Below are 25,529 nucleotides of genomic sequence, written 5' to 3' on the forward strand. Positions count from 1 at the left end.
CTTTGTGTCTTCAGTGAGTTTGGAAGCAGGGAGGGCGTTGTGTCTGCAGTGAGTTTGGAAGCAGGGAGGGCTTTGTGTCTTCAGGAGTTTGGAAGCAGGGAGGTGCTTTGTGTCTGCGTGAGTTTGGAACAGGGAGGGCTTTGTGTCTGCAGTGAGTTTGGAAGCAGGGAGGGCTTTGTGTCTGCAGTGAGTTGGAAGCAGGGAGGGCTTTGTGTCTGCAGTGAGTTTGGAAGCAGGGAGGGCTTGTGTCTGCAGTGAGTTTGGAAGCAGGGAGGGCTTGTGTCTGCAGTGAGTTTGGAAGCAGGGAGGGCTTTGTGTCTGCAGTGAGTTTGGAAGCAGGGAGGGCTTTGGTCTGCAGTGAGTTTGGAAGCAGGGAGGGCTTTGTGTCTGCAGTGAGTTTGGAAGCAGGGAGGGCTTTGTGTCTGCAGTGAGTTTGGAAGCAGGGAGGGCTTTGTGTCTGCAGTGAGTTTGGAAGCAGGGAGGGCTTTGTGTCTGCAGTGAGTTTGGAAGCAGGGAGGGCTTTGTGTCTGCAGTGAGTTTGGAAGCAGGGAGGGCTTTGTGTCTGCAGTGAGTTTGGAACAGTGAGGTTGGAAGCAGGGAGGGCTTTGTGTCTGCAGTGAGTTTGGAAGCAGGGAGGGCTTTGTGTCTGCAGTGAGTTTGGAACAGTGAGTTTGGAAGCAGGGAGGGCTTTGTGTCTTCAGTGAGTTGGAAGCAGGGAGGGCTTTGTGTCTGCAGTGAGTTTGGAAGGCAGGGAGGGCTTTGTGTCTTCAGTGAGTTTGGAAGCAGGGAGGCTTTGTGTCTGCAGTGAGGTTTGGAGCAGGGAGGGCTTTGTGTCTGCAGTGAGCTTGGAAGCAGGGAGGGCTTTGTGTCTGCAGTGAGTTTGGAAGAAGGGAGGGCTTTGTGTCTGCAGTGAGTTTGGAACCAGTGAGTTTGGAAGCAGGGAGGGCTTGTGTCTGCAGTGAGGTTTGGAAGCAGGGGGAGGGCTTTGTGTCTTCAGTGAGTTTGGAAGCAGGGAGGGCTTAGTGTCTGCAGTGAGTTTGGAAGCAGGGAGGGCTTTGTGTCTGCAGTGAGTTTGGAACAGTGAGTTTGGAAGCAGGGAGGGCTTTGTGTCTTCAGTGAGTTTGGAAGCAGGGAGGGCTTAGTGTCTTCAGTGAGTTTGGAAGCAGGGAGGGCTTCGTGTCTGGTGAGTTGAAGCAGGGAGGGCTTTGTGTCTGCAGTGAGTTTGGAAGCAGGGAGGGCTTTGTGTCTGCAGTGGGTTGGAAGCAGGGAGGGCTTTGTGTCTGCAGTGAGTTTGGAAGCAGGGAGGGCTTTGTGTCTGCAGTGAGTTTGGAAGCAGGGAGGGCTTTGTGTCTGCAGTGAGTTTGGAAGCAGGGAGGGCTTTGTGTCTGCAGTGAGTTTGGAAGCAGGAGGGCTTTGTGTCTGCAGTGAGTTTGGAAGCAGGGAGGGCTTTGTGTCTGCAGTGAGTTTGGAAGCAGGGAGGGCTTTGTGTCTGCAGTGAGTTTGGAAGCAGGGAGGGCTTTGTGTCTGCAGTGAGTTTGGAAGCAGGGAGGGCTTTGTGTCTGCAGTGAGTTTGGAAGCAGGGAGGGCTTTGTGTCTGCAGTGAGTTTGGAAGCAGGGAGGGCTTTGTGTCTGCAGTGAGTTTGGAAGCAGGGAGGGCTTTATGTCGGCAGTGAGTTTGGAAGCAGGGAGGCTTTGTGTCTGCAGTGAGTTTGGAAGCAGGGAGGGCTTGTACTGCAGTGAGGTTGTCTGCAGTGAGTTTGGAAGCAGGGAGGGCTTTGTGTCTGCAGTGAGTTTGGAAGCAGGGAGGGCTTAGTGTCTGCAGTGAGTTTGGAAGCATGGAGGGCTTTGTGTCTGCAGTGAGTTTGGAAGCATGGAGGGCTTTGTGTCTGTAGTGAGTTTGGAAGCAGGGAGGGCTTTGTGTCTGTAGTGAGTTTGGAAGCAGGGAGGGCTTTGTGTCTGCATGTGAGTTTTGGAACAGTGAGCTTTTTTGAGTTGGAAGCAGGGAGGGCTTTGTGTCTTCAGTGAGTTTGGAAGCAGGGAGGGCTTTGTGTCTGCAGTGAGTTTGGAAGCAGGGAGGGCTTTGTGTCTGCAGTGAGTTTGGAAGCAGGGAGGGCTTTGTGTCTGCAGTGAGTTTGGAATGCAGGGAGGGCTTTGTGTCTGCAGTGAGTTTGGAAGCAGGGAGGGCTTTGTGTCTGCAGTGAGTTGGAAGCAGGGATGGCTTTGTGTCTGCAGTGAGTTTGGAAGCAGGGAGGGCTTTGTGTCTGCAGTGAGTTTGGAAGCAGGGAGGGCTTTGTGTCTGCAGTGAGTTTGGAAGCAGGAGGGCTTTGTGTCTGCAGTGAGTTTGGAAGCAGGGAGGGCTTTGTGTCTGCAGTGAGTTTGGAACAGTGAGTTTGGAAGCAGGGAGGGCTTTGTGTCTGCAGTGAGTTTGGAACAGTGAGTTTGGAAGCAGGGAGGGCTTTGTGTCTTCAGTGAGTTTGGAAGCAGGGAGGGCTTAGTGTCTTCAGTGAGTTTGGAAGCAGGGAGGGCGTTGTGTCTGCAGTGAGTTTGGAAGCAGGGAGGGCGTTGTCTGCAGTGAGTTTGGAAGCAGGGGAGGGCTTTGTGTCTTCAGTGAGTTTGGAAGCAGGGAGGGCTTTGTGTCTGCAGTGAGTTTGGAAGCAGGGAGGGCTTTGTGTCTGCAGTGAGTTTGGAAGCAGGGAGGGCTTTAGTGTCTGCAGTGAGTTTGGAAGCAGGGAGGGCTTTGTGTCTGCAGTGAGTTTGGAAGCAGGGAGGGCTTTGTGTCTGCAGTGAGTTTGGAAGCAGGGAGGGCTTTGTGTCTGCAGTGAGTTTGGAAGCAGGGAGGGCTTTGTGTCTGCAATGAGTTTGGAACAGTGAGTTTGGAAGCAGGGAGGGCTTTGTGTCTGCAGTGAGTTTGGAACAGTGAGTTTGGAAGCAGGGAGGGCTTTGTGTCTGCAGTGAGTTTGGAAGCAGGGAGGGCTTTGTGTCTGCAGTGAGTTTGGAAGCAGGGAGGGCTTTGTTCTGCAGTGAGTTTGGAAGCAGGGAGGGCTTTGTGTCTGCAGTGAGTTTGGAAGCAGGGAGGGCTTTGTGTCTGCAGTGAGTTTGGAAGCAGGGAGGGCTTTGTGTCTGCAGTGAGTTTGGAAGCAGGGAGGGCTTTGTGTCTGCAGTGAGTTTGGAAGCAGGGAGGGCTTTGTGTCTGCAGTGAGTTTGGAAGCAGGGAGGGCTTTGTGTCTGCAGTGAGTTTGGAAGCAGGGAGGGCTTTGTGTCTGCAGTGAGTTTGGAAGCAGGGAGGGCTTTGTGTCTGCAGTGAGTTTGGAAGCAGGGAGGGCTTTGTGTCTGCAGTGAGTTTGGAAGCAGGGAGGGCTTTGTGTCTGCAGTGAGTTTGGAAGCAGGGAGGGCTTTGTGTCTGCAGTGAGTTTGGAAGCAGGGAGGGCTTTGTGTCTGCAGTGAGTTTGGAAGCAGGGAGGGCTTTGTGTCTGCAGTGAGTTTGGAAGCAGGGAGGGCTTTGTGTCTGCAGTGAGTTTGGAAGCAGGGAGGGCTTTGTGTCTGCAGTGAGTTGGAAGCAGGGAGGGCTTTGTGTCTGCAGTGAGTTTGGAAGCAGGGAGGGCTTTGTGTCTGCAGTGAGTTTGGAAGCAGGGAGGGCTTTGTGTCTTCAGTGAGTTTGGAAGCAGGGAGGGCTTTGTGTCTGCAGTGAGTTTGGAAGCAGGGATGGCTTTGTGTCTGCAGTGAGTTTGGAAGCAGGGAGGGCTTTGTGTCTGCAGTGAGTTTGGAAGCAGGGAGGGCTTTGTGTCTGCAGTGAGTTTGGAAGCAGGGAGGGCTTTGTGTCTGCAGTGAGTTTGGAAGCAGGGAGGGCTTTGTGTCTGCAGTGAGTTTGGAAGCAGGGAGGGCTTTGTGTCTGCAGTGAGTTTGGAAGCAGGGAGGGCTTTGTGTCTGCAGTGAGTTTGGAAGCAGGGAGGGCTTTGTGTCTGCAGTGAGTTGGAAGCAGGGAGGGCTTTGTGTCTGCAGTGAGTTTGGAAGCAGGGAGGGCTTTGTGTCTGCAGTGAGTTTGGAAGCAGGGAGGGCTTTGTGTCTGCAGTGAGTTTGGAACAGTGAGTTTGGAAGCAGGGAGGGCTTTGTGTCTTCAGTGAGTTTGGAAGCAGGGAGGGCTTTGTGTCTGCAGTGAGTTGGAAGCAGGGAGGGCTTTGTGTCTGCAGTGAGTTTGGAAGCAGGGAGGGCTTTGTTTCTGCAGTGAGTTTTGAAGCAGGGAGGGCTTTGTGTCTGCAGTGAGTTTGGAAGCAGGGAGGGCTTTGTGTCTGCAGTGAGTTTGGAAGCAGGGAGGGCTTTGTGTCTGCAGTGAGTTTGGAAGCAGGGAGGGCTTTGTGTCTGCAGTGAGTTTGGAAGCAGGGAGGGCTTTGTGTCTGCAGTGAGTTTGGAAGCAGGGAGGGCTTTGTGTCTGCAGTGAGTTTGGAAGCAGGAAGGGCTTTGTGTCTGCAGTGAGTTTGGAAGCAGGGAGGGCTTTGTGTCTGCAGTGAGTTTGGAAGCAGGGAGGGCTTTGTGTCTGCAGTGACTTTGGAACAGTGAGTTTGGAAGCAGGGAGGGCTTTGTGTCTTCAGTGAGTTTGGAAGCAGGGAGGGCTTTGTGTCTGCAGTGAGTTTGGAAGCAGGGAGGGCTTTGTGTCTGCAGTGAGTTTGGAAGCAGGGAGGGCTTTGTGTCTGCAGTGAGTTTGGAAGCAGGGAGGGCTTTGTGTCTGCAGTGAGTTTGGAAGCAGGGAGGGCTTTGTGTCTGCAGTGAGTTTGGAAGCAGGAGGGCTTTGTGTCTGCAGTGAGTTTGGAAGCAGGGAGGGCTTTGTGTCTGCAGTGAGTTTGGAAGCAGGGAGGGCTTTGTGTCTGCAGTGAGTTTGGAAGCAGGGAGGGCTTTGTGTCTGCAGTGAGTTTGGAAGCAGGGAGGGCTTTGTGTCTGCAGTGAGTTTGGAAGCAGGGAGGGCTTTGTGTCTGCAGTGAGTTTGGAAGCAGGGAGGGCTTGTGTCTGCAGTGAGTTTGGAAGCAGGGAGGGCTTTGTGTCTGCAGTGAGTTTGGAAGCAGGGAGGGCTTTGTGTCTGCAGTGAGTTTGGAAGCAGGGAGGGCTTTGTGTCTGCAGTGAGTTTGGAAGCAGGGGGGGGCTTTGTGTCTGCAGTGAGTTTGGAAGCAGGGAGGGCTTTGTGTCTGCAGTGAGTTTGGAAGCAGGGAGGGCTTTGTGTCTGCAGTGAGTTTGGAAGCAGGGAGGGCTTTGTGTCTGCAGTGAGTTTGGAAGCAGGAGGGCTTTGTGTCTGCAGTGAGTTTGGAAGCAGGGAGGGCTTTGTGTCTGCAGTGAGTTTGGAAGCAGGGAGGGCTTAGTGTCTGCAGTGAGTTTGGAAGCAGGGAGGGCTTAGTGTCTGCAGTGAGTTTGGAAGCAGGGAGGGCTTAGTGTCTGCAGTGAGTTTGGAAGCAGGGAGGGCTTTGTGTCTGCAGTGAGTTTGGAAGCAGGGAGGGCTTTGTGTCTGCAGTGAGTTTGGAAGCAGGGAGGGCTTTGTGTCTGCAGTGAGTTTGGAAGCAGGGAGGGCTTTGTGTCTGCAGTGAGTTTGGAAGCAGGGAGGGCTTTGTGTCTTCAGTGAGTTTGGAAGCAGGGAGGGCTTTGTGTCTGCAGTGAGTTTGGAAGCAGGGAGGGCTTTGTGTCTGCAGTGAGTTTGGAAGCAGGGAGGGCTTTGTGTCTGCAGTGAGTTTGGAAGCAGGGAGGGCTTTGTGTCTGCAGTGAGTTTGGAAGCAGGAAGGGCTTTGTGTCTGCAGTGAGTTTGGAAGCAGGGAGGGCTTTGTGTCTGCAGTGAGTTTGGAAGCAGGGAGGGCTTTGTGTCTGCAGTGAGTTTGGAACAGTGAGTTTGGAAGCAGGGAGGGCTTTGTGTCTTCAGTGAGTTTGGAAGCAGGGAGGGCTTTGTGTCTGCAGTGAGTTTGGAAGCAGGGAGGGCTTTGTGTCTGCAGTGAGTTTGGAAGCAGGGAGGGCTTTGTGTCTGCAGTGAGTTTGGAAGCAGGGAGGGCTTAGTGTCTGCAGTGAGTTTGGAAGCAGGGAGGGCTTTGTGTCTGCAGTGAGTTTGGAAGCAGGGAGGGCTTTGTGTCTGCAGTGAGTTTGGAAGCAGGGCGGGCTTTGTGTCTGCAGTGAGTTTGGAAGCAGGGAGGGCTTTGTGTCTGCAGTGAGTTTGGAAGCAGGGAGGGCTTTGTGTCTGCAGTGAGTTTGGAAGCAGGGAGGGCTTTGTGTCTGCAGTGAGTTTGGAAGCAGGGAGGGCTTTGTGTCTGCAGTGAGTTTGGAAGCAGGGAGGGCTTTGTGTCTGCAGTGAGTTTGGAAGCAGGGAGGGCTTTGTGTCTGCAGTGAGTTTGGAAGCAGGGAGGGCTTTGTGTCTGCAGTGAGTTTGGAAGCAGGGAGGGCTTTGTGTCTGCAGTGAGTTTGGAAGCAGGGAGGGCTTTGTGTCTGCAGTGAGTTTGGAAGCAGGGAGGGCTTTGTGTCTGCAGTGAGTTTGGAAGCAGGGAGGGCTTTGTGTCTGCAGTGAGTTGGAAGCAGGGAGGGCTTTGTGTCTGCAGTGAGTTTGGAAGCAGGGAGGGCTTTGTGTCTGCAGTGAGTTTGGAAGCAGGGAGGGCTTAGTGTCTGCAGTGAGTTTGGAAGCAGGGAGGGCTTTGTGTCTGCAGTGAGTTTGGAAGCAGGGAGGGCTTTGTGTCTGCAGTGAGTTTGGAAGCAGGGAGGGCTTTGTGTCTGTAGTGAGTTTGGAAGCAGGGAGGGCTTTGTGTCTGCAGTGAGTTTGGAACAGTGAGTTTGGAAGCAGGGAGGGCTTTGTGTCTTCAGTGAGTTTGGAAGCAGGGAGGGCTTTGTGTCTGCAGTGAGTTTGGAAGCAGGGAGGGCTTTGTGTCTGCAGTGAGTTTGGAAGCAGGGAGGGCTTTGTGTCTGCAGTGAGTTTGGAAGCAGGGAGGGCTTTGTGTCTGCAGTGAGTTTGGAAGCAGGGAGGGCTTTGTGTCTGCAGTGAGTTTGGAACAGGGAGGGCTTTGTGTCTGCAGTGAGTTTGGAACAGTGAGTTTGGAAGCAGGGAGGGCTTTGTGTCTTCAGTGAGTTTGGAAGCAGGGAGGGCTTAGTGTCTTCAGTGAGTTTGGAAGCAGGGAGGGCTTAGTGTCTGCAGTGAGTTTGGAAGCAGGGAGGGCGTTGTGTCTGCAGTGAGTTTGGAAGCAGGGAGGGCTTTGTGTCTTCAGTGAGTTTGGAAGCAGGGAGGGCTTTGTGTCTGCAGTGAGTTTGGAAGCAGGGAGGGCTTTGTGTCTGCAGTGAGTTTGGAAGCAGGGAGGGCTTAGTGTCTGCAGTGAGTTTGGAAGCAGAGAGGGCTTTGTGTCTGCAGTGAGTTTGGAAGCAGGGAGGGCTTTGTGTCTGCAGTGAGTTTGGAAGCAGGGAGTGCTTTGTGTCTGCAGTGAGTTTGGAAGCAGGGAGGGCTTTGTGTCTGCAATGAGTTTGGAACAGTGAGTTTGGAAGCAGGGAGGGCTTTGTGTCTGCAGTGAGTTTGGAACAGTGAGTTTGGAAGCAGGGAGGGCTTTGTGTCTTCAGTGAGTTTGGAAGCAGGGAGGGCTTTGTGTCTGCAGTGAGTTTGGAAGCAGGGAGGGCTTTGTGTCTGCAGTGAGTTTGGAAGCAGGGAGGGCTTTGTGTCTGCAGTGAGTTTGGAAGCAGGGAGGGCTTTGTGTCTGCAGTGAGTTTGGAAGCAGGGAGGGCTTTGTGTCTGCAGTGAGTTTGGAAGCAGGGAGGGCTTTGTGTCTGCAGTGAGTTTGGAAGCAGGGAGGGCTTTGTGTCTGCAGTGAGTTTGGAAGCAGGGAGGGCTTTGTGTCTGCAGTGAGTTTGGAAGCAGGGCGGGCTTTGTGTCTGCAGTGAGTTTGGAAGCAGGGCGGGCTTTGTGTCTGCAGTGAGTTTGGAAGCAGGGCGGGCTTTGTGTCTGCAGTGAGTTTGGAAGCAGGGCGGGCTTTGTGTCTGCAGTGAGTTTGGAAGCAGGGAGGGCTTTGTGTCTGCAGTGAGTTTGGAAGCAGGGAGGGCTTTGTGTCTGCAGTGAGTTTGGAAGCAGGGAGGGCTTTGTGTCTGTAGTGAGTTTGGAAGCAGGGAGGGCTTTGTGTCTGCAGTGAGTTTGGAACAGTGAGTTTGGAAGCAGGGAGGGCTTTGTGTCTTCAGTGAGTTTGGAAGCAGGGAGGGCTTTGTGTCTGCAGTGAGTTTGGAAGCAGGGAGGGCTTTGTGTCTGCAGTGAGTTTGGAAGCAGGGAGGGCTTTGTGTCTGCAGTGAGTTTGGAAGCAGGGAGGGCTTTGTGTCTGCAGTGAGTTTGGAAGCAGGGAGGGCTTTGTGTCTGCAGTGAGTTTGGAACAGTGAGTTTGGAAGCAGGGAGGGCTTTGTGTCTGCAGTGATTTTGGAAGCAGGGAGGGCTTTGTGTCTGCAGTGAGTTTGGAACAGTGAGTTTGGAAGCAGGGAGGGCTTTGTGTCTGCAGTGAGTTTGGAAGCAGGGAGGGCTTTGTGTCTGTAGTGAGTTTGGAAGCAGGGAGGGCTTTGTGTCTGCAGTGAGTTTGGAACAGTGAGTTTGGAAGCAGGGAGGGCTTTGTGTCTTCAGTGAGTTTGGAAGCAGGGAGGGCTTTGTGTCTGCAGTGAGTTTGGAAGCAGGGAGGGCTTTGTGTCTGCAGTGAGTTTGGAAGCAGGGAGGGCTTTGTGTCTGCAGTGAGTTTGGAAGCAGGGAGGGCTTTGTGTCTGCAGTGAGTTTGGAAGCAGGGAGGGCTTTGTGTCTGCAGTGAGTTTGGAACAGTGAGTTTGGAAGCAGGGAGGGCTTTGTGTCTGCAGTGATTTTGGAAGCAGGGAGGGCTTTGTGTCTGCAGTGAGTTTGGAACAGTGAGTTTGGAAGCAGGGAGGGCTTTGTGTCTGCAGTGAGTTTGGAAGCAGGGAGGGCTTTGTGTCTTCAGTGAGTTTGGAAGCAGGGAGGGCTTTGTGTCTGCAGTGAGTTTGGAAGCAGGGAGGGCTTTGTGTCTGCAGTGAGTTTGGAAGCAGGGAGGGCTTTGTGTCTGTAGTGAGTTTGGAAGCAGGGAGGGCTTTGTGTCTGCAGTGAGTTTGGAACAGTGAGTTTGGAAGCAGGGAGGGCTTTGTGTCTTCAGTGAGTTTGGAAGCAGGGAGGGCTTAGTGTCTTCAGTGAGTTTGGAAGCAGGGAGGGCTTAGTGTCTGCAGTGAGTTTGGAAGCAGGGAGGGCGTTGTGTCTGCAGTGAGTTTGGAAGCAGGGAGGGCTTTGTGTCTGCAGTGAGTTTGGAAGCAGGGAGGGCTTTGTGTCTGCAGTGAGTTTGGAAGCAGGGAGGGCTTTGTGTCTGCAGTGAGTTTGGAAGCAGGGAGGGCTTTGTGTCTGCAGTGAGTTTGGAAGCAGGGAGGGCTTAGTGTCTGCAGTGAGTTTGGAAGCAGGGAGGGCTTTGTGTCTGCAGTGAGTTTGGAAGCAGGGAGGGCTTTGTGTCTTCAGTGAGTTTGGAAGCAGGGAGGGCTTTGTGTCTGCAGTGAGTTTGGAAGCAGGGAGGGCTTTGTGTCTGCAGTGAGTTTGGAAGCAGGGAGGGCTTTGTGTCTGCAGTGAGTTTGGAAGCAGGGAGGGCTTAGTGTCTGCAGTGAGTTTGGAAGCAGGGAGGGCTTTGTGTCTGCAGTGAGTTTGGAAGCAGGGAGGGCTTTGTGTCTGCAGTGAGTTTGGAAGCAGGGAGGGCTTTGTGTCTGTAGTGAGTTTGGAAGCAGGGAGGGCTTTGTGTCTGCAGTGAGTTTGGAACAGTGAGTTTGGAAGCAGGGAGGGCTTTGTGTCTTCAGTGAGTTTGGAAGCAGGGAGGGCTTTGTGTCTGCAGTGAGTTTGGAAGCAGGGAGGGCTTTGTGTCTGCAGTGAGTTTGGAAGCAGGGAGGGCTTTGTGTCTGCAGTGAGTTTGGAAGCAGGGAGGGCTTTGTGTCTGCAGTGAGTTTGGAAGCAGGGAGGGCTTTGTGTCTGCAGTGAGTTTGGAACAGGGAGGGCTTTGTGTCTGCAGTGAGTTTGGAAGCAGGGAGGGCTTTGTGTCTGCAGTGAGTTTGGAACAGTGAGTTTGGAAGCAGGGAGGGCTTTGTGTCTTCAGTGAGTTTGGAAGCAGGGAGGGCTTAGTGTCTTCAGTGAGTTTGGAAGCAGGGAGGGCTTAGTGTCTGCAGTGAGTTTGGAAGCAGGGAGGGCGTTGTGTCTGCAGTGAGTTTGGAAGCAGGGAGGGCTTTGTGTCTTCAGTGAGTTTGGAAGCAGGGAGGGCTTTGTGTCTGCAGTGAGTTTGGAAGCAGGGAGGGCTTTGTGTCTGCAGTGAGTTTGGAAGCAGGGAGGGCTTAGTGTCTGCAGTGAGTTTGGAAGCAGAGAGGGCTTTGTGTCTGCAGTGAGTTTGGAAGCAGGGAGGGCTTTGTGTCTGCAGTGAGTTTGGAAGCAGGGAGGGCTTTGTGTCTGCAGTGAGTTTGGAAGCAGGGAGGGCTTTGTGTCTGCAGTGAGTTTGGAAGCAGGGAGGGCTTTGTGTCTGTAGTGAGTTTGGAAGCAGGGAGGGCTTTGTGTCTGCAGTGAGTTTGGAGCAGTGAGTTTGGAAGCAGGGAGGGCTTTGTGTCTGCAGTGAGTTTGGAACAGTGAGTTTGGAAGCAGGGAGGGCTTTGTGTCTGCAGTGATTTTGGAAGCAGGGAGGGCTTTGTGTCTGCAGTGAGTTTGGAACAGTGAGTTTGGAAGCAGGGAGGGCTTTGTGTCTGCAGTGAGTTTGGAAGCAGGGAGGGCTTTGTGTCTGTAGTGAGTTTGGAAGCAGGGAGGGCTTTGTGTCTGCAGTGAGTTTGGAACAGTGAGTTTGGAAGCAGGGAGGGCTTTGTGTCTTCAGTGAGTTTGGAAGCAGGGAGGGCTTTGTGTCTGCAGTGAGTTTGGAAGCAGGGAGGGCTTTGTGTCTGCAGTGAGTTTGGAAGCAGGGAGGGCTTTGTGTCTGCAGTGAGTTTGGAAGCAGGGAGGGCTTTGTGTCTGCAGTGAGTTTGGAAGCAGGGAGGGCTTTGTGTCTGCAGTGAGTTTGGAACAGTGAGTTTGGAAGCAGGGAGGGCTTTGTGTCTGCAGTGAGTTTGGAAGCAGGGAGGGCTTTGTGTCTGCAGTGATTTTGGAAGCAGGGAGGGCTTTGTGTCTGCAGTGAGTTTGGAACAGTGAGTTTGGAAGCAGGGAGGGCTTTGTGTCTGCAGTGAGTTTGGAAGCAGGGAGGGCTTTGTGTCTGTAGTGAGTTTGGAAGCAGGGAGGGCTTTGTGTCTGCAGTGAGTTTGGAACAGTGAGTTTGGAAGCAGGGAGGGCTTTGTGTCTTCAGTGAGTTTGGAAGCAGGGAGGGCTTTGTGTCTGCAGTGAGTTTGGAAGCAGGGAGGGCTTTGTGTCTGCAGTGAGTTTGGAAGCAGGGAGGGCTTTGTGTCTGCAGTGAGTTTGGAAGCAGGGAGGGCTTTGTGTCTGCAGTGAGTTTGGAAGCAGGGAGGGCTTTGTGTCTGCAGTGAGTTTGGAACAGTGAGTTTGGAAGCAGGGAGGGCTTTGTGTCTGCAGTGAGTTTGGAAGCAGGGAGGGCTTTGTGTCTGCAGTGAGGTTGGAACAGTGAGTTTGGAAGCAGGGAGGGCTTTGTGTCTGCAGTGAGTTTGGAAGCAGGGAGGGCTTTGTGTCTTCAGTGAGTTTGGAAGCAGGGAGGGCTTTGTGTCTGCAGTGAGTTTGGAAGCAGGGAGGGCTTTGTGTCTGCAGTGAGTTTGGAAGCAGGGAGGGCTTTGTGTCTGTAGTGAGTTTGGAAGCAGGGAGGGCTTTGTGTCTGCAGTGAGTTTGGAACAGTGAGTTTGGAAGCAGGGAGGGCTTTGTGTCTTCAGTGAGTTTGGAAGCAGGGAGGGCTTAGTGTCTTCAGTGAGTTTGGAAGCAGGGAGGGCTTAGTGTCTGCAGTGAGTTTGGAAGCAGGGAGGGCGTTGTGTCTGCAGTGAGTTTGGAAGCAGGGAGGGCTTTGTGTCTGCAGTGAGTTTGGAAGCAGGGAGGGCTTTGTGTCTGCAGTGAGTTTGGAAGCAGGGAGGGCTTTGTGTCTGCAGTGAGTTTGGAAGCAGGGAGGGCTTTGTGTCTGCAGTGAGTTTGGAAGCAGGGAGGGCTTAGTGTCTGCAGTGAGTTTGGAAGCAGGGAGGGCTTTGTGTCTGCAGTGAGTTTGGAAGCAGGGAGGGCTTTGTGTCTGCAGTGAGTTTGGAAGCAGGGAGGGCTTTGTGTCTGCAGTGAGTTTGGAACAGTGAGTTTGGAAGCAGGGAGGGCTTTGTGTCTTCAGTGAGTTTGGAAGCAGGGAGGGCTTTGTGTCTGCAGTGAGTTTGGAAGCAGGGAGGGCTTTGTGTCTGCAGTGAGTTTGGAAGCAGGGAGGGCTTTGTGTCTGCAGTGAGTTTGGAAGCAGGGAGGGCTTTGTGTCTGCAGTGAGTTTGGAAGCAGGGAGGGCTTTGTGTCTGCAGTGAGTTTGGAAGCAGGGAGGGCTTTGTGTCTGCAGTGAGTTTGGAAGCAGGGAGGGCTTTGTGTCTGCAGTGAGTTTGGAAGCAGGGAGGGCTTTGTGTCTGCAGTGAGTTTGGAAGCAGGGAGGGCTTTGTGTCTGCAGTGAGTTTGGAAGCAGGGAGGGCTTTGTGTCTGCAGTGAGTTTTTGAAGCAGGGAGGGCTTTGTGTCTGCAGTGAGTTTGGAAGCAGGGAGGGCTTTGTGTCTGCAGTGAGTTTGGAAGCAGGGAGGGCTTTGTGTCTGCAGTGAGTTTGGAAGCAGGGAGGGCTTTGTGTCTGCAGTGAGTTTGGAAGCAGGGAGGGCTTAGTGTCTGCAGTGAGTTTGGAAGCAGGGAGGGCTTAGTGTCTGCAGTGAGTTTGGAAGCAGGGAGGGCTTTGTGTCTGCAGTGAGTTTGGAAGCAGGGAGGGCTTTGTGTCTGCAGTGAGTTTGGAAGCAGGGAGGGCTTTGTGTCTGCAGTGAGTTTGGAACAGTGAGTTTGGAAGCAGGGAGGGCTTTGTGTCTTCAGTGAGTTTGGAAGCAGGGAGGGCTTTGTGTCTTCAGTGAGTTTGGAAGCAGGGAGGGCTTTGTGTCTTCAGTGAGTTTGGAAGCAGGGAGGGCTTTGTGTCTGCAGTGAGTTTGGAAGCAGGGAGGGCTTTGTGTCTGCAGTGAGTTTGGAACAGTGAGTTTGGAAGCAGGGAGGGCTTTGTGTCTTCAGTGAGTTTGGAAGCAGGGAGGGCTTTGTGTCTGCAGTGAGTTTGGAAGCAGGGAGGGCTTTGTGTCTGCAGTGAGTTTGGAAGCAGGGAGGGCTTTGTGTCTGCAGTGAGTTTGGAAGCAGGGAGGGCTTTGTGTCTGCAGTGAGTTTGGAAGCAGGGAGGGCTTTGTGTCTGCAGTGAGTTTGGAAGCAGGGAGGGCTTTGTGTCTGCAGTGAGTTTGGAAGCAGGGAGGGCTTTGTGTCTGCAGTGAGTTTGGAAGCAGGGAGGGCTTTGTGTCTGCAGTGAGTTTGGAAGCAGGGAGGGCTTTGTGTCTGCAGTGAGTTTGGAAGCAGGGAGGGCTTTGTGTCTGCAGTGAGTTTGTAACAGGGAGGGCTTTGTGTCTGCAGTGAGTTTGTAACAGGGAGGGCTTTGTGTCTGCAGTGAGTTTGTAACAGGGAGGGCTTAGTATTTACGATGAGTTTGTAGCAGGGAGGGCTTAGTATTTACGATGAGTTTGTAGCAGGGAGGGCTTAGTATTTACGATGAGTTTGTAACAGGGAGGGCTTAGTGTCTGCAGTGCGTTTGGAAGCAGGGAGGGCTTAGTGTCTGCAGTGCGTTTGGAAGCAGGGAGGGCTTAGTGTCTGCAGTGCGTTTGGAAGCAGGGAGGGCTTAGTGTCTGCAGTGCGTTTGGAAGCAGGGAGGGCTTAGTGTCTGCAGTGCGTTTGGAAGCAGGGAGGGCTTAGTGTCTGCAGTGCGTTTGGAAGCAGGGAGGGCTTAGTGTCTGCAGTGAGTTTGGAAGCAGGGAGGGCTTAGTGTCTGCAGTGCGTTTGGAAGCAGGGAGGGCTTAGTGTCTGCAGTGCGTTTGGAAGCAGGGAGGGCTTAGTAATTACGATGAGTTTGTAGCAGGGAGGGCTTAGTGTCTGCAGTGCGTTTGGAAGCAGGGAGGGCTTTGTGTCTGCAGTGAGTTTGGAAGCAGGGAGAGGTGAGGGTCCTGGTCCTCTGTGATCGCTCATGCTCTAAATGAGAACCAAATGTTTGTGCAAGGTTTTCCTCGGAGTGAGTGTGCTGTTTGTTTTGAATGGACTGGAATGTCTGTCTGCTGCCAGCCAATCCTGAAGTTGCATACCGGACAAGAGGATTGTCTGTAGACCTCCGTGCTCTGCAATGGGCCAGCTCTGTCCCATAAAGGGGCTATTTATATGCCTGGGGTTTGTGACAGCAAATGTTATGGATCAAACGTGGCTCCCTCCAGGTGTGTCCCATTTTGTAATGGTAATCTTTGGCTTTCCCTTTGAGGAAAATCAGGCCCAATTTTCTTTCATAAACCAGTATGAAATGAACCCTTTGCATTATCTTGGCCCACTTGAGTTGAAATTCTGGACTATATAAACTAGATAAAGGAGGCCTGAAAGTTGATTAATTGCTCTCTCTGTCATGAGTGTAAATGACTTTCAGTGGTCTGCAATAGGATAGTCTTGCAATGCTCACATGATCTCCAATAGCCTGTTCACCCTATAATTTGAAGGAAGGCTGTATGGAACAATGAGATTTTTGGAACCTCAGTCCCTGCTAGCAACACTGCTATATTTACCATTCTTCACATTGCCATAGAATAACAACATTTTTCAATTTCTACTCCTTTTGTTTTTCCTGTCCAGGGAAAGCCTGCGTCCTGAAGTGCTTGTTGGATATTCACAAAGTCTTCCGGGAGAATGAACCGGCCTACATATTGAACGACCTCTACATCACAGACTACTGCGTCTGGATCCAGAGGGTCAAGTAAGTTCACTACCCCCCCATCCTCTCTCTCCCTCTGCAGGGACCTTCAGCCCTAGAGCATAATTACCTCCCAGGTCCAGGGGCCAAGCAAAGTGGCTTTCATGCTGCTTCAGTGCGCTGCACTGGAGGAGAGGATTAGACGAGTCATTTGTCACATCACGGCCACTTGACTGACAGAGACGCTGTGAGACGTATCCATTCTCCCATGTCAGAGGTGCCGTTGGAGAGTGTATGGACTGTACTGTCTCCCTCAGTGCTGCAGTGGAGTCCCAGTGACTGAGACTGAAGCCTCTGTGACAGTACACACAGATGAGAAGAAGCAGATGCACTGTGCAGTACAAGATGTGTGTCAACTCGCGAGAGATCTGTGTAGTTTCTTCCCTAATTGATATAGCATGCATGGCTCTTTCCTCACCTGTGTACATATTTTACAATTACTTACACGTTGAAAATGTAAGCCTGCAAGTGCATTATTCGGTAATGAGCTCTGTTTTATTCTTGGCAGGGATTCAGCCGAGTGGTGTGCTAGTCTGGAAAAAGCCCGATTTTGAAAAATGTGCGCCAGTGATGATGTAGGCCCAGCGCCCAGATGCAGACATGATAAAAGCTCTGCCGGGTGTTTGATGGAGCTTTTCTCTCTGGAAAAGAAAACGCCTCGATGGCCAATTAATAATAGATGTATAAAAATCAATGGTGGAGATCGGAGCTACAGTCCCGGTTGGTCTGTCCGTTTCGCTGCAGCAGACGAAGAGAACAGAGAGTCTTGGTCTTGAGTGCTCTCTCAGCTCAGCGTACGCTTTGAGCAGAAGCAGCAGCACTGTCAAGCCACTGGAAAACTCAATCAGTCTCATTTCAGTCAGTCAAGGAGATGAAACGGCAGAAGGGCATCTGCGGTTGAGTGCTTTCCAATCCGCCTCCCTCTCTTCCCTTCCACCGCTGTACATTGGAGCCAAATGTCAGCTTGACCTATCAACAAGCTGGCTTCCACTGGCTGCAACCCCGTATCGATCATTAAATGGATTAGACCTTGTGCTCGCCGCCTTTACCTATGATTGAATTGTTACATTTCCCTTTTCTGTTTACGTTTTTCAGTCGATAAACAAAGCAAAGCTTTTTTTTTTTTGCCCTGAGACCTGGCTCATATCAGCTATGGTGTCAGCAGAGGCAGAGAGATGGAGAGAGAGAGACGGAGAGGCTGTCCAGCATCCAGGAAGAGTTACTAACCCTCTCCTGTTGAAGATGCTGCCTCAGGGCACCTGGCTGGGAAAACCTCTAGAGCCCAGGCATTCCATTTCATTGTTTTGCTGTGAATCAATTCCCAGATAGACATTTCATACCTATCCTATATTGTTGTGCTGCACAGACTACATTTCTTTCCCTTCTGAATGTGGAATAAAACCGAGCAGTCCACTTGCCATTCAAAGCAGCAGAGAGGAGAGTTGTCTTTCTATGAGCTAGCAGGCATTTACATAAGTCATTTAGCACACGCTTTTAACCAGAGCAATAAGTCATTTAGCACACGCTTTTATCCAGAGCGACTTACATCAGTGCATTCACGGTGAGACAACAACATATCCCAATCGTAGCAAGTATGCCGTGGGATTTATTTATGATGCTATTTACAGAGATGGGGTTCAGACGTTTTTGGAAGATGGGCAGGGACTCCTCTGTCTTGACATTAGAGGGAAGCTTGTTCCACAATTGGGGTGCCAGGACAAAGAAGAGTTTTGACTGGGCTGAGCGGGAACTGCCCTCCTGTAGGGGTGTCAGGGCCAAGAGACCAGAGGTGGCAGAACGGGGGGCTTGGGTTGGGGTGTAGGGTTTGATCGTAGTCTGAATGTAGGGATGCGCAGTTCCCTTCGCTGCTCCGTAGGCAAGCACCAGGGTTTTGAAGATGATGTGAGCTTAGACTGGAAGCCAGGGGAGTGTGCGGAGGACCAGGGTGACATGGGAGAGCTTTGGAAGATTGAACACCAGGCGTGCTGCGTCGTTCTGGATAAGTTGAAGGGGTTTGCTGCCACAAACGGGGAGCCCAGCCAACAGAGTTGCAGTAGTCTAGATCGGAGATGACAAGGCTGGCAGGCAGCACTCAGCAGCAGCCAGCTGTGGTTTGCATAGACAGTGCGCTTATCACTTGTGGTTTGTTGTGGCAGACGTTTGTGTGTGTTTGATGACAGATTGTATAAGCATTGCTCTCCTCCCTGCTAGATATCCCCCATTTGTCATTCCTGCTAAGTGACTGTGCCGTTTCTCCCTGTGAGTCCTGTGGTAAGATAAGATGTCATCTATATCCTGTATCTTGTCAGTCCTCCCCACAGTCGACTCCCAGACACGATCAGCTGCTCATGATGGACACTGCGATTTAATGAATGCGTTGCTCGGTGGGTTGATTTATACTGTCTGGCTCTCTCTGGGCTGTCCCACATGTGTTCATGCTCTTAAAGTCCCTCTGACTGCTGAGACCAGAGTCAAATTTACAGCATCGTAAAGACTTCACAGTGACTTAGACTCCAGCGAACCCCTCTCCCTCCACAGACTCCCGCACACAGACAAACAAGTGGACAGTCCACTCTCCGGTCAACAGGAGGAGTATGAGGGTGGAGAAAAATCCTTCTGACACCATTTTGTATTTGTCCTGATAAAAGGTGTTGTTATTAACGCGCTTACAACCGTTTCCACATTACCCAGGGAATTTGTGTAATTTGCAGATATCTTTGTATCATCAGATGCATTGCCACTATCAAATAAAAAAAACTCTACCATTCGTTTCAATGGGTGGTTTTGATGATCCTCCGATGCCGAACCCCTGCAGTGTTGCTTGACTGAAATGAAAACCCACTCCTCATTTTCTTTCTCAGTCTTTCCTCTTCTCTCATCAAAAGGCTTGGAAGGAGTCCAATGTAGATTGACTGTGACCAGTCCAACAAATCCCATCAGATCTGTGTTACTGTATCTCAGTGAAATCAGCAGGCCTCTAACTTCCCCTTCCTCTTTCAGCGCTCACACATCCCTCCCCCTCTACCCGTTGTCTGCTGTGCAATCAATTAATTGGGTCGATTAAATTCCAGAGCAAAAAACCATGGCAACCTGTGAGTGTCGAGCTCAAGGGTTTGCTAGTCTTGAAGGAGGAAACAAGGATCTTTTTCTCTCTCGCTCACACCCATCCATTCAGCCTCTACACACATTGTGTGCATGACAATGCCCAGAGGAGAGCTCTCTTCTCCACAGTCTCAGGATGCCCTCCGGGGACACGGGCTCCCCACAGGGACAACCTACTGCTGCTGTAACCAGGCTGACCCCCCCCCCCCCCCCCCCGGCAAGGTCAGTGGTCAGTTAAGTGAGTCGGTTAAGCCTCGTGGGGGCTTGCTGGTGGTTTTAATGCTCCAGGGACTGGCAACTCGGTGTCCAGTGCGTGTGCAGGAATAGCAAGTTGATCGTTGTACAGTTTTTTCTTTTTCTTTTTTATTCTTTGAAAAGGTGGAATGCAGGTGAAAAAGCTTCGGATACATTTTCTCTGGTTTTAATCCTTTTAATGTACCTGCTAGTGTATTCTACCCACACATCTGTCTGGAGACGGTCCTGTCCTGGGTCCTGTGATATAGTAGATGGTTTATACTGAGTATTCTAAACATTAGAATTAGAACATTAGAACCTTCCTAATATTGCATTTTTTTGCCCTCACAGCAGCCTCAACTCATTGGGGAATGGACTCTTCAAGGTGTCAACAGCGTTCCACATTGATGCTGGCCCATATTGACTCTAATGCTTTCCACAGTTGTGTCACGTTGGCGGATTGTCCTTTGGGTGGTAGACTATTCTTGATACACACAGGAAACTGTTGAGCGTGACAAACCCAGCAGCGTTGCAGTTCTCGACCCAAACTGGTGTGCCTGGCACTATACCCCGCTCAAAGGCACTTTAAATCTTTTGTCTTGACCATTCACCCTCTGAATGGCACACATACACAATCCATGTCTTAATTGTTTCAAGGTTTAAAAATCATTCTTTAACCTGTCTCCTCCCCTTCATCTACACTGATTTGAAGTGGATTTAACAAGTGACCTCAATTAGGGATCATAGTTTTCACCTGGTCAGTCTGTCACAAAGTGAATGTTTTGTGTACTCCGTGTATATGGTCTGTGTGTTTTGAGCCTTCCCCACCACAGAGACAGTCTCTGTGTCCCGCTGGGCTCGACAAAGCCAAGACGGTCTCACAGCTAATGGGGAGAAGTACTACAGATTTCCTCTCTGCATGACGTCCAGATTTTGTGTACTTACACAGGCAGCCCACCACACGCGCAGAGAGAGAGAAATACTGACAGTGTTGCATTCGTGCTACACTAATAATGAATGATGCAACCTTGCTTTGTATGAGGTAACTTCCTCTCCTTGTGTCCTTGTTTTGATTAGGAGGGTAGGTAAACAACAAGCTCTGCAGGCAGTTCTACCAGCTCTCTTCATGTTGCACATTAACTAATGGTCTCTCTATACAGCAAGAAAGCACTTCCTTAGATTGCAGTCCCTACTATGTTATATAGCCTAATGCAGGGGTGTCAAACATACGGCCTGCGGGTGGGTTTAAATGTTTTTTTTGGGGAGGGGGAATCAAACTCGATATATTTTAAAATAACTAAAACCAAAAATTGACTGTGTCCAGCTTGCTAATAATCATCTAAATGAAAGCTAGACAGTAGGGGAGCATTGAAAAATCCCAAAACGATGGATAGAGGACTAATCTTTTCCAGAACCTCGTTGAAGACCGAATGCAACACCCCTGGCCTAATGCCTCTGACACAGGTCTTCAGTGTTACTCGCACACGCCGTCACACACTCCATAACACATTTCATCACACACTCCCTCAAACCATCAAACTCAGGAAGTCAGGAAATCCAAGCATCCATTTATAAGTCTTTCAGCCTTATAAAACAAGCCAACTTTGTCACAAACAACTACCGTCTACGTTTTGTTCCCTGAATGAGATGTTGGACAATTCAAATGGCATACAGTTAGCAAACAGTGTCTGACTGTCCATCCACTATATCCATTGAATAATGTACATACACTCCCTTGACAAATCTTGTGAAATGAATTTGTACATTTAAGATTAACTAAGAAGTATGAGTAGGAACATGTGTCGAATGTCTTCTGGCATCATTGAACATGAGGATGCTGATAGAAATGGAAGTCTGTAATTGACTCAGTCTAGTTGTCCTTCTCCCCCACCACCCCCCTGCTCCCTGTCCTCATCCAAGGACTCTTGTTTGTTGTCTGACAGATGGAAGCGTCTTTGTGGCGACAGTTTTCCAACCTTGAAAAGCTGCCCCTCAGTTAATGAAGGGAGCCCACGACATTAGTAATGACTGAACTGTGTACAATGTTATTTATTCCCTCCAAAAGCAGCCTTTGTGCTCACCGCAAGCTGAGCTTCTCGCACTGCAGCGCAGGGAGAGGGGGAGCGAGGGGAGAGCACAAGCACGTAGCCTCTCCAATGCTAACTCAATAATGACTTCCCACGGGGGAAAGAGAATGTGGGAGGTGGGGGATGGAGGAGGGTTTCTGCTTTGAAGTTGCAGTGCTACAGGAGGCTCTCCAGCCAGAGCCAGTCAGCCAGCCTGCTCAACTCCAGCAAGGGCTTAAGCCCTGTCTAAGCAGGGGGAGGGGTTCTACTAAGCTATATGGAAATGTTTTAAGAAGGTCCTACCAAGGATCATTTATCTATTTGATTTTTAATTTTAATACCCCCTGAAGTATAACAAATATATATAAAACAATTATTTGATTTAAAAAAAAATAATAATAATAATAATTTGGCGTTACTGCTATTAGCCCTTACAAATGCATTGTATAACAGATTTTCTACATGGAACAACAGATTGTCGCCCCCAGAAAATATCAATAGGAAGTTTGTTCTGAAGTGTGTCCTATATCTGAGAGATAAAAGAAAGATCAGGCACTAAACACTCTCAATATATACTTCCGTTCATATTTTCAACTGGTACTGTGGGGCAATTCTTGTGACCAACATGTTCGGGAGAGTCTCACCTTTACACATAGGGGTCATATTAGTGTGTAGCCCAAACTGTTTGTACACCAGAGACAGAAGTTGACTTGAAGTCGGTACGGCCAATCTGCCGAGCCCCAAAAACACCATCGAACTAAGGGGCCTAGCCCAAACCATGAAAAACAGACCATTATTCTATCTCTCTCTTACTATATATATATATATATATAATATTAGTACACGTGCTAATGATTATCAATTCAATATGTAGGTTGAAACACAATCATTAACTGAAACAGAAACAGCTGTGTAGGAGGAATAAACTGGGTGAGGAACAGCCAAACTCAGCTAACAAGGTGAGGTTGCTGAAGACAGTTTACTGTCAAAAGTCATACACCATGGCAAGACTGAACACAGCAACAAGACACAAGGTAGTTGTAATGCATCAACAAGGTCTCTCCCAGGCAGCAATGTCAAGGCAGACAGGGGTTTCCAGATGTTCTGTCCAAGCTCTTTTGAAGAAGTACAAAGAAACCGGCATTTTTGAGGACCGTAGATGCAGTAGTCGGCCAAGGAAACCTACTGCAGCAGATAAGACACATCATGCTTCCTTCCCTTCGCAATCGGAGATGTCCAGCAGTGCCATCAGCTCAGAATTGTTAGGAAACATTAGGGCCCTGGTACACCCATCTACTGTCTGGAGAAGTCTGGTCAGAAGTGGCCTTCATGGAAGACTTGCGAACAAAAAGCCATACCTCTGACGTGGAAACAAGGCCAAGTGACTCAACTATGCACGAAAACACAGGAACTGGGGTGCAGAAAAATGGCAGCAGGTGCTCTGGACTAATGAGTCAACAGACGTGTCACAAGTCCTCAACTGGCAGCTTCATTAAATAGTACCCACAAACACCACTCTCAAAGTCAACAGTGAAGCGGTGACTCCGGGATGCTGGCCTTCTAGGCAGAGTTCCTCTGTCCATGTCTGTGTTCTTTTGCCCATCTTAATCTTTTATTTTTATTGGCCAGTCTGAGATATGGCTTTTATTTGCAACTCTGCCTAGAAGGCCAGCATCCCGGAGTCACCTCTTCACTGTTGACGTTGAGACTCGTGTTTTGCGGGTACTATTTAATGAAGGTGCCAGTTGAGGACTTGTGAGGCGTCTGTTTCTCAAACTAGACACTCTAATGTACTTGTCCTCTTGCTCAGTTGTGCACCGGGGCCTCCCACTCCTCTTTCTATTCTGGTTAGAGACAGTTTGCGCTGTTCTGTGAAGGGAGTAGTATACAGCGTTGTACGAGATCTTCAGTTTCTTGGCAATTTCTCGCATGTAATAGCCTTAATTTCTCAGAACAAGAATAGCCTGACGAGTTTCAGAAGGTCTGTTTTTGGCCATTTTGAGCCTGTAATCGAACCCACAAATGCTGATGCTCCAGATACTCAACTAGTCTAAAGAAGGCCAGTTTAATTGCTTCTTTTAATCAGAACAACAGTTTAAGAAATCAGCTGTTTCCAGCTACAATAGTCATTTACAACATTAACAATGTCTACACTATATTTCTGATCAATTTGATGTTATTTTAATAGACAAAAAACATGCGTTTCTTTCAAAAACAAGGACATTTCTAAGTGACCCAAACTTTTGAACAGAAGTGTGTGTATTTATTTATTTATACAACCAATGTTCCAGTCAAGTTTGGACACACCGACTCATTCAAGGGTCTTTCTTTATTTTTACTATTTTCTACATTGTAGAATAATAGTGAAGACATCAAAACTATGAAGTAACACATATGTTAAACAAATCAGAGTAGCCACCCTTTGCCTTGACAGCTTTGCACACTTTTGGCATTCTCTCAACCAGCTTCATGAGGTAGTCACCTGGAATGCATTTCAATTAACAGTTGTGCCTTGTTAAAAGTGAATTTGTGGAATTTCTTTCCTTTATGTGTTTGAGCCTATCAGTTGTGTTGTGACAAGGTAGGGGTGGTATACAGAAGATAGCCCTATTTGGTAAAAGACCAAGTCCATATTATGGCAAGAATAGCTCAAATAAGCAAGGAGAAATGACAGTCCCATCATTACTTTAAGACATGGTCAGTGTAGAACATTTTCAAGCACTTTGAATGTTTCTTCAAGTGCAGTCACAAGCCATCAAGCGCTATAATGAAACTCTCTCATCAGGACCGCCACAGGAAAAGAAGATCCAGAGTTACCTCTGCTGCAGAGCATAAGTTCATTAGTTACCAGCCTCAGATATTGCAGCCCAAATAAATGCTTCATGAGTTCAAGTAACAGACACATCTCAACATCTGCTGTTCAGAGGAGATTGCGTGAATCAGGTCTTCATGGTCGAATTGCTCCCACAGTTGACAGTTTGTCCGAGCAAAAACCAAGCCATGGGGTTGAAGGAATTGTCTGGAGAGTTCCGAGACAGGATTCTGTCAGGGCACAGATCTGGGGAAGGGTACCAAGAAAATGTCTGCAGCATTGAAGGTCCCCAAGAACACAGTGGCCTTCATCATTCTTAAGTGGAAGATGTTTGTAACCACCAAGACTTCCTAGAGCTGGCCGCCCAGCCAAACTGAGCAATCAGAGGAGAAGGGCCTTAGAACCAGATGGTCACTCTGACAGAGCTCCAGAGTTCCTCTGTGGAGATGAGAGAACCTTCCAGAAGGACAACCATCTCTGCAGCACTCCACCAATTAACTGCACCTCAGATTGCAGCCCAAATATATGCTTCACAGAGTTCAAGTAACAGACGCATCTCAACTTAAACTGTTCAGAGTAGACTGTGTGAATCAGGCCTTCATGGTTGAATTGCTACAAAGAGACCACCACTAAAGGACACCAATAATAAGAGACTTGCTTGGGCCAAGAAACACGAGCAATTGACATTAGACTGGTGGCTATCTGTCCTTTGGTCTGATGAGTCCAAATTTGAGATTTTTGGTTCCAACCGTCATGTCTGTGAGATGCGGAGAAGGTGAACGGATCTCCGGCTTCTGTGGTTCCCACGTGAAGCATGGAGGAGGAGCTGTGATGTGGTGGGGGTGCTTTTCTGGTGACACTGTCAAGTGATTTTATTTAGAATTCAAGGCACACTTAACCAACGATACGCCATCCCATCTGGTTTGTGCTTAGTGGGACATTTTTTCCCAACAGGACAATTACCCAAAACACCTCTAAGGGCTATTTGACCAAAAAGGAGAGTGATGGAGTGCTGCATCAGATGACCTGGCCTCCACAATCACCCGACCTCAACCCAATTGAGATGGTTTGGGATGAGTCGGCCTGCGGAGTGAAGAAAAAGCAGCAAACAAGTGCTCAATGTTTGTGGGTACTCCTTCAAAACTGTTGGAAAAGCATTTCTCATGAAGCTGGCTGAGAGAATGCCAAGAGTGCAAAACTGTCATCAAGGTGAAGAGTAGACTTCTTTGAAGAATCTAAAATGTAAAATATATTTTGAATTGTTTAACATTTTTTTGTTTTCTACATGATTCCATATGTGTTATTTCATCGTTTTGTCTTCACTATTATTCTACAATGTAGAAAATAGTAAAAAAAGAAACCCTTGAATGAGTAGGTGTCTGAACTTTTGACTGGTACTGTGTATATACATGCACACAGGCTCTCCATTTGCTGTTGCAATTTAGAACACAGATATTTGGTTGCGCATCAGCAGTTTTTCTCTTGTCAGTCTCTGAAAATCACTCAATTAGCCCATGTCAGCTAAAATGTTTTAGATTGTTAAGTTAGTCTAGCCAGCTATCTAATCTTGTAGTAATCGTGGTCGAATTACCGACCGGGGGACCCCGATTTGATTTTGTTAGCCACACTCAGATATCATACTAAAAATGGCAAACATTTCTTGCCATCCTATGGCAACATGTGGGGAATTGCAGTGAACTTGCTTTAAAATGGCAATCATTTCTCCACATCCCATGGCAAAATGTGGACAATTGCAGGAAATTAAATCCTAAACAAAAAAAGTATTTGTGCTCGCCGTCAGGAGGGGGGCTGCTAAAATGTTTTGGTCGCAAGGTGTGGAAGGGGGTAAAAATGGGCCCCAAAAAGAACTGCATGTGTGGATATGGGTACGCAGACCCGTGAGCCACTGTGGCCACTCTTGATGAGTTCAGATTTTCTACGGTTTCCTTGTGGGGTCTGACTCTCTGCACCCGCGGTGGTGGGGGTGTTGTGGGTTGTATTTATGCCTAGCCATCCCTTACTCATTGTCAGTAATTGTTCTCCTTTAATTGTTTGGTTTTTGATAGGGCTTGGGCCATGAGTCGGTCATATTTTTTTCCCCCTCTTTCCAAATACTGTTACTCCCCTTATTTCCCGAATGGACATTTGATATTCATGTAGGCCTTGGAGAGATGTCTTCTTTGATCGAGTACGGCGACTAGCTATACGGTCTGTTTACACAGTCTCCCGAGGTCCTAAATGAGTACATCCCTCTGTTGGCTGTGTAAACGGTTTCCTCCCAACGGTGGGAGTAAATTAAGGCTTTGCGGTAATAAGGAGCCATCTTGGCTCTCAGCGGTTGGTTAATTGGGCCAGGGAGGGCAGTAGGGGCCACAGT

The 25,529-nt window shown here is 49.6% G+C and overlaps 1 protein-coding gene across 1 annotated transcript in view; it reads left to right on the top strand.

Moving 5' to 3' along the window:
* The window catches only part of LOC120064962 (protein SHQ1 homolog), a 56,366-nt gene that overhangs the window by 27,753 nt on the left and 3,084 nt on the right, over nt 1-25,529 (top strand). Inside the window, exon 11 of the mRNA XM_039015574.1 lies at nt 14,821-14,941. Coding sequence (XP_038871502.1) covers nt 14,821-14,941 — 121 coding nt within the window. The remainder of the gene's footprint in view (nt 1-14,820; nt 14,942-25,529) is intronic.

This window comes from Salvelinus namaycush, chromosome 20 (assembly GCF_016432855.1).
Source record: "Salvelinus namaycush isolate Seneca chromosome 20, SaNama_1.0, whole genome shotgun sequence".
Taxonomy (NCBI): domain Eukaryota; kingdom Metazoa; phylum Chordata; class Actinopteri; order Salmoniformes; family Salmonidae; genus Salvelinus; species Salvelinus namaycush.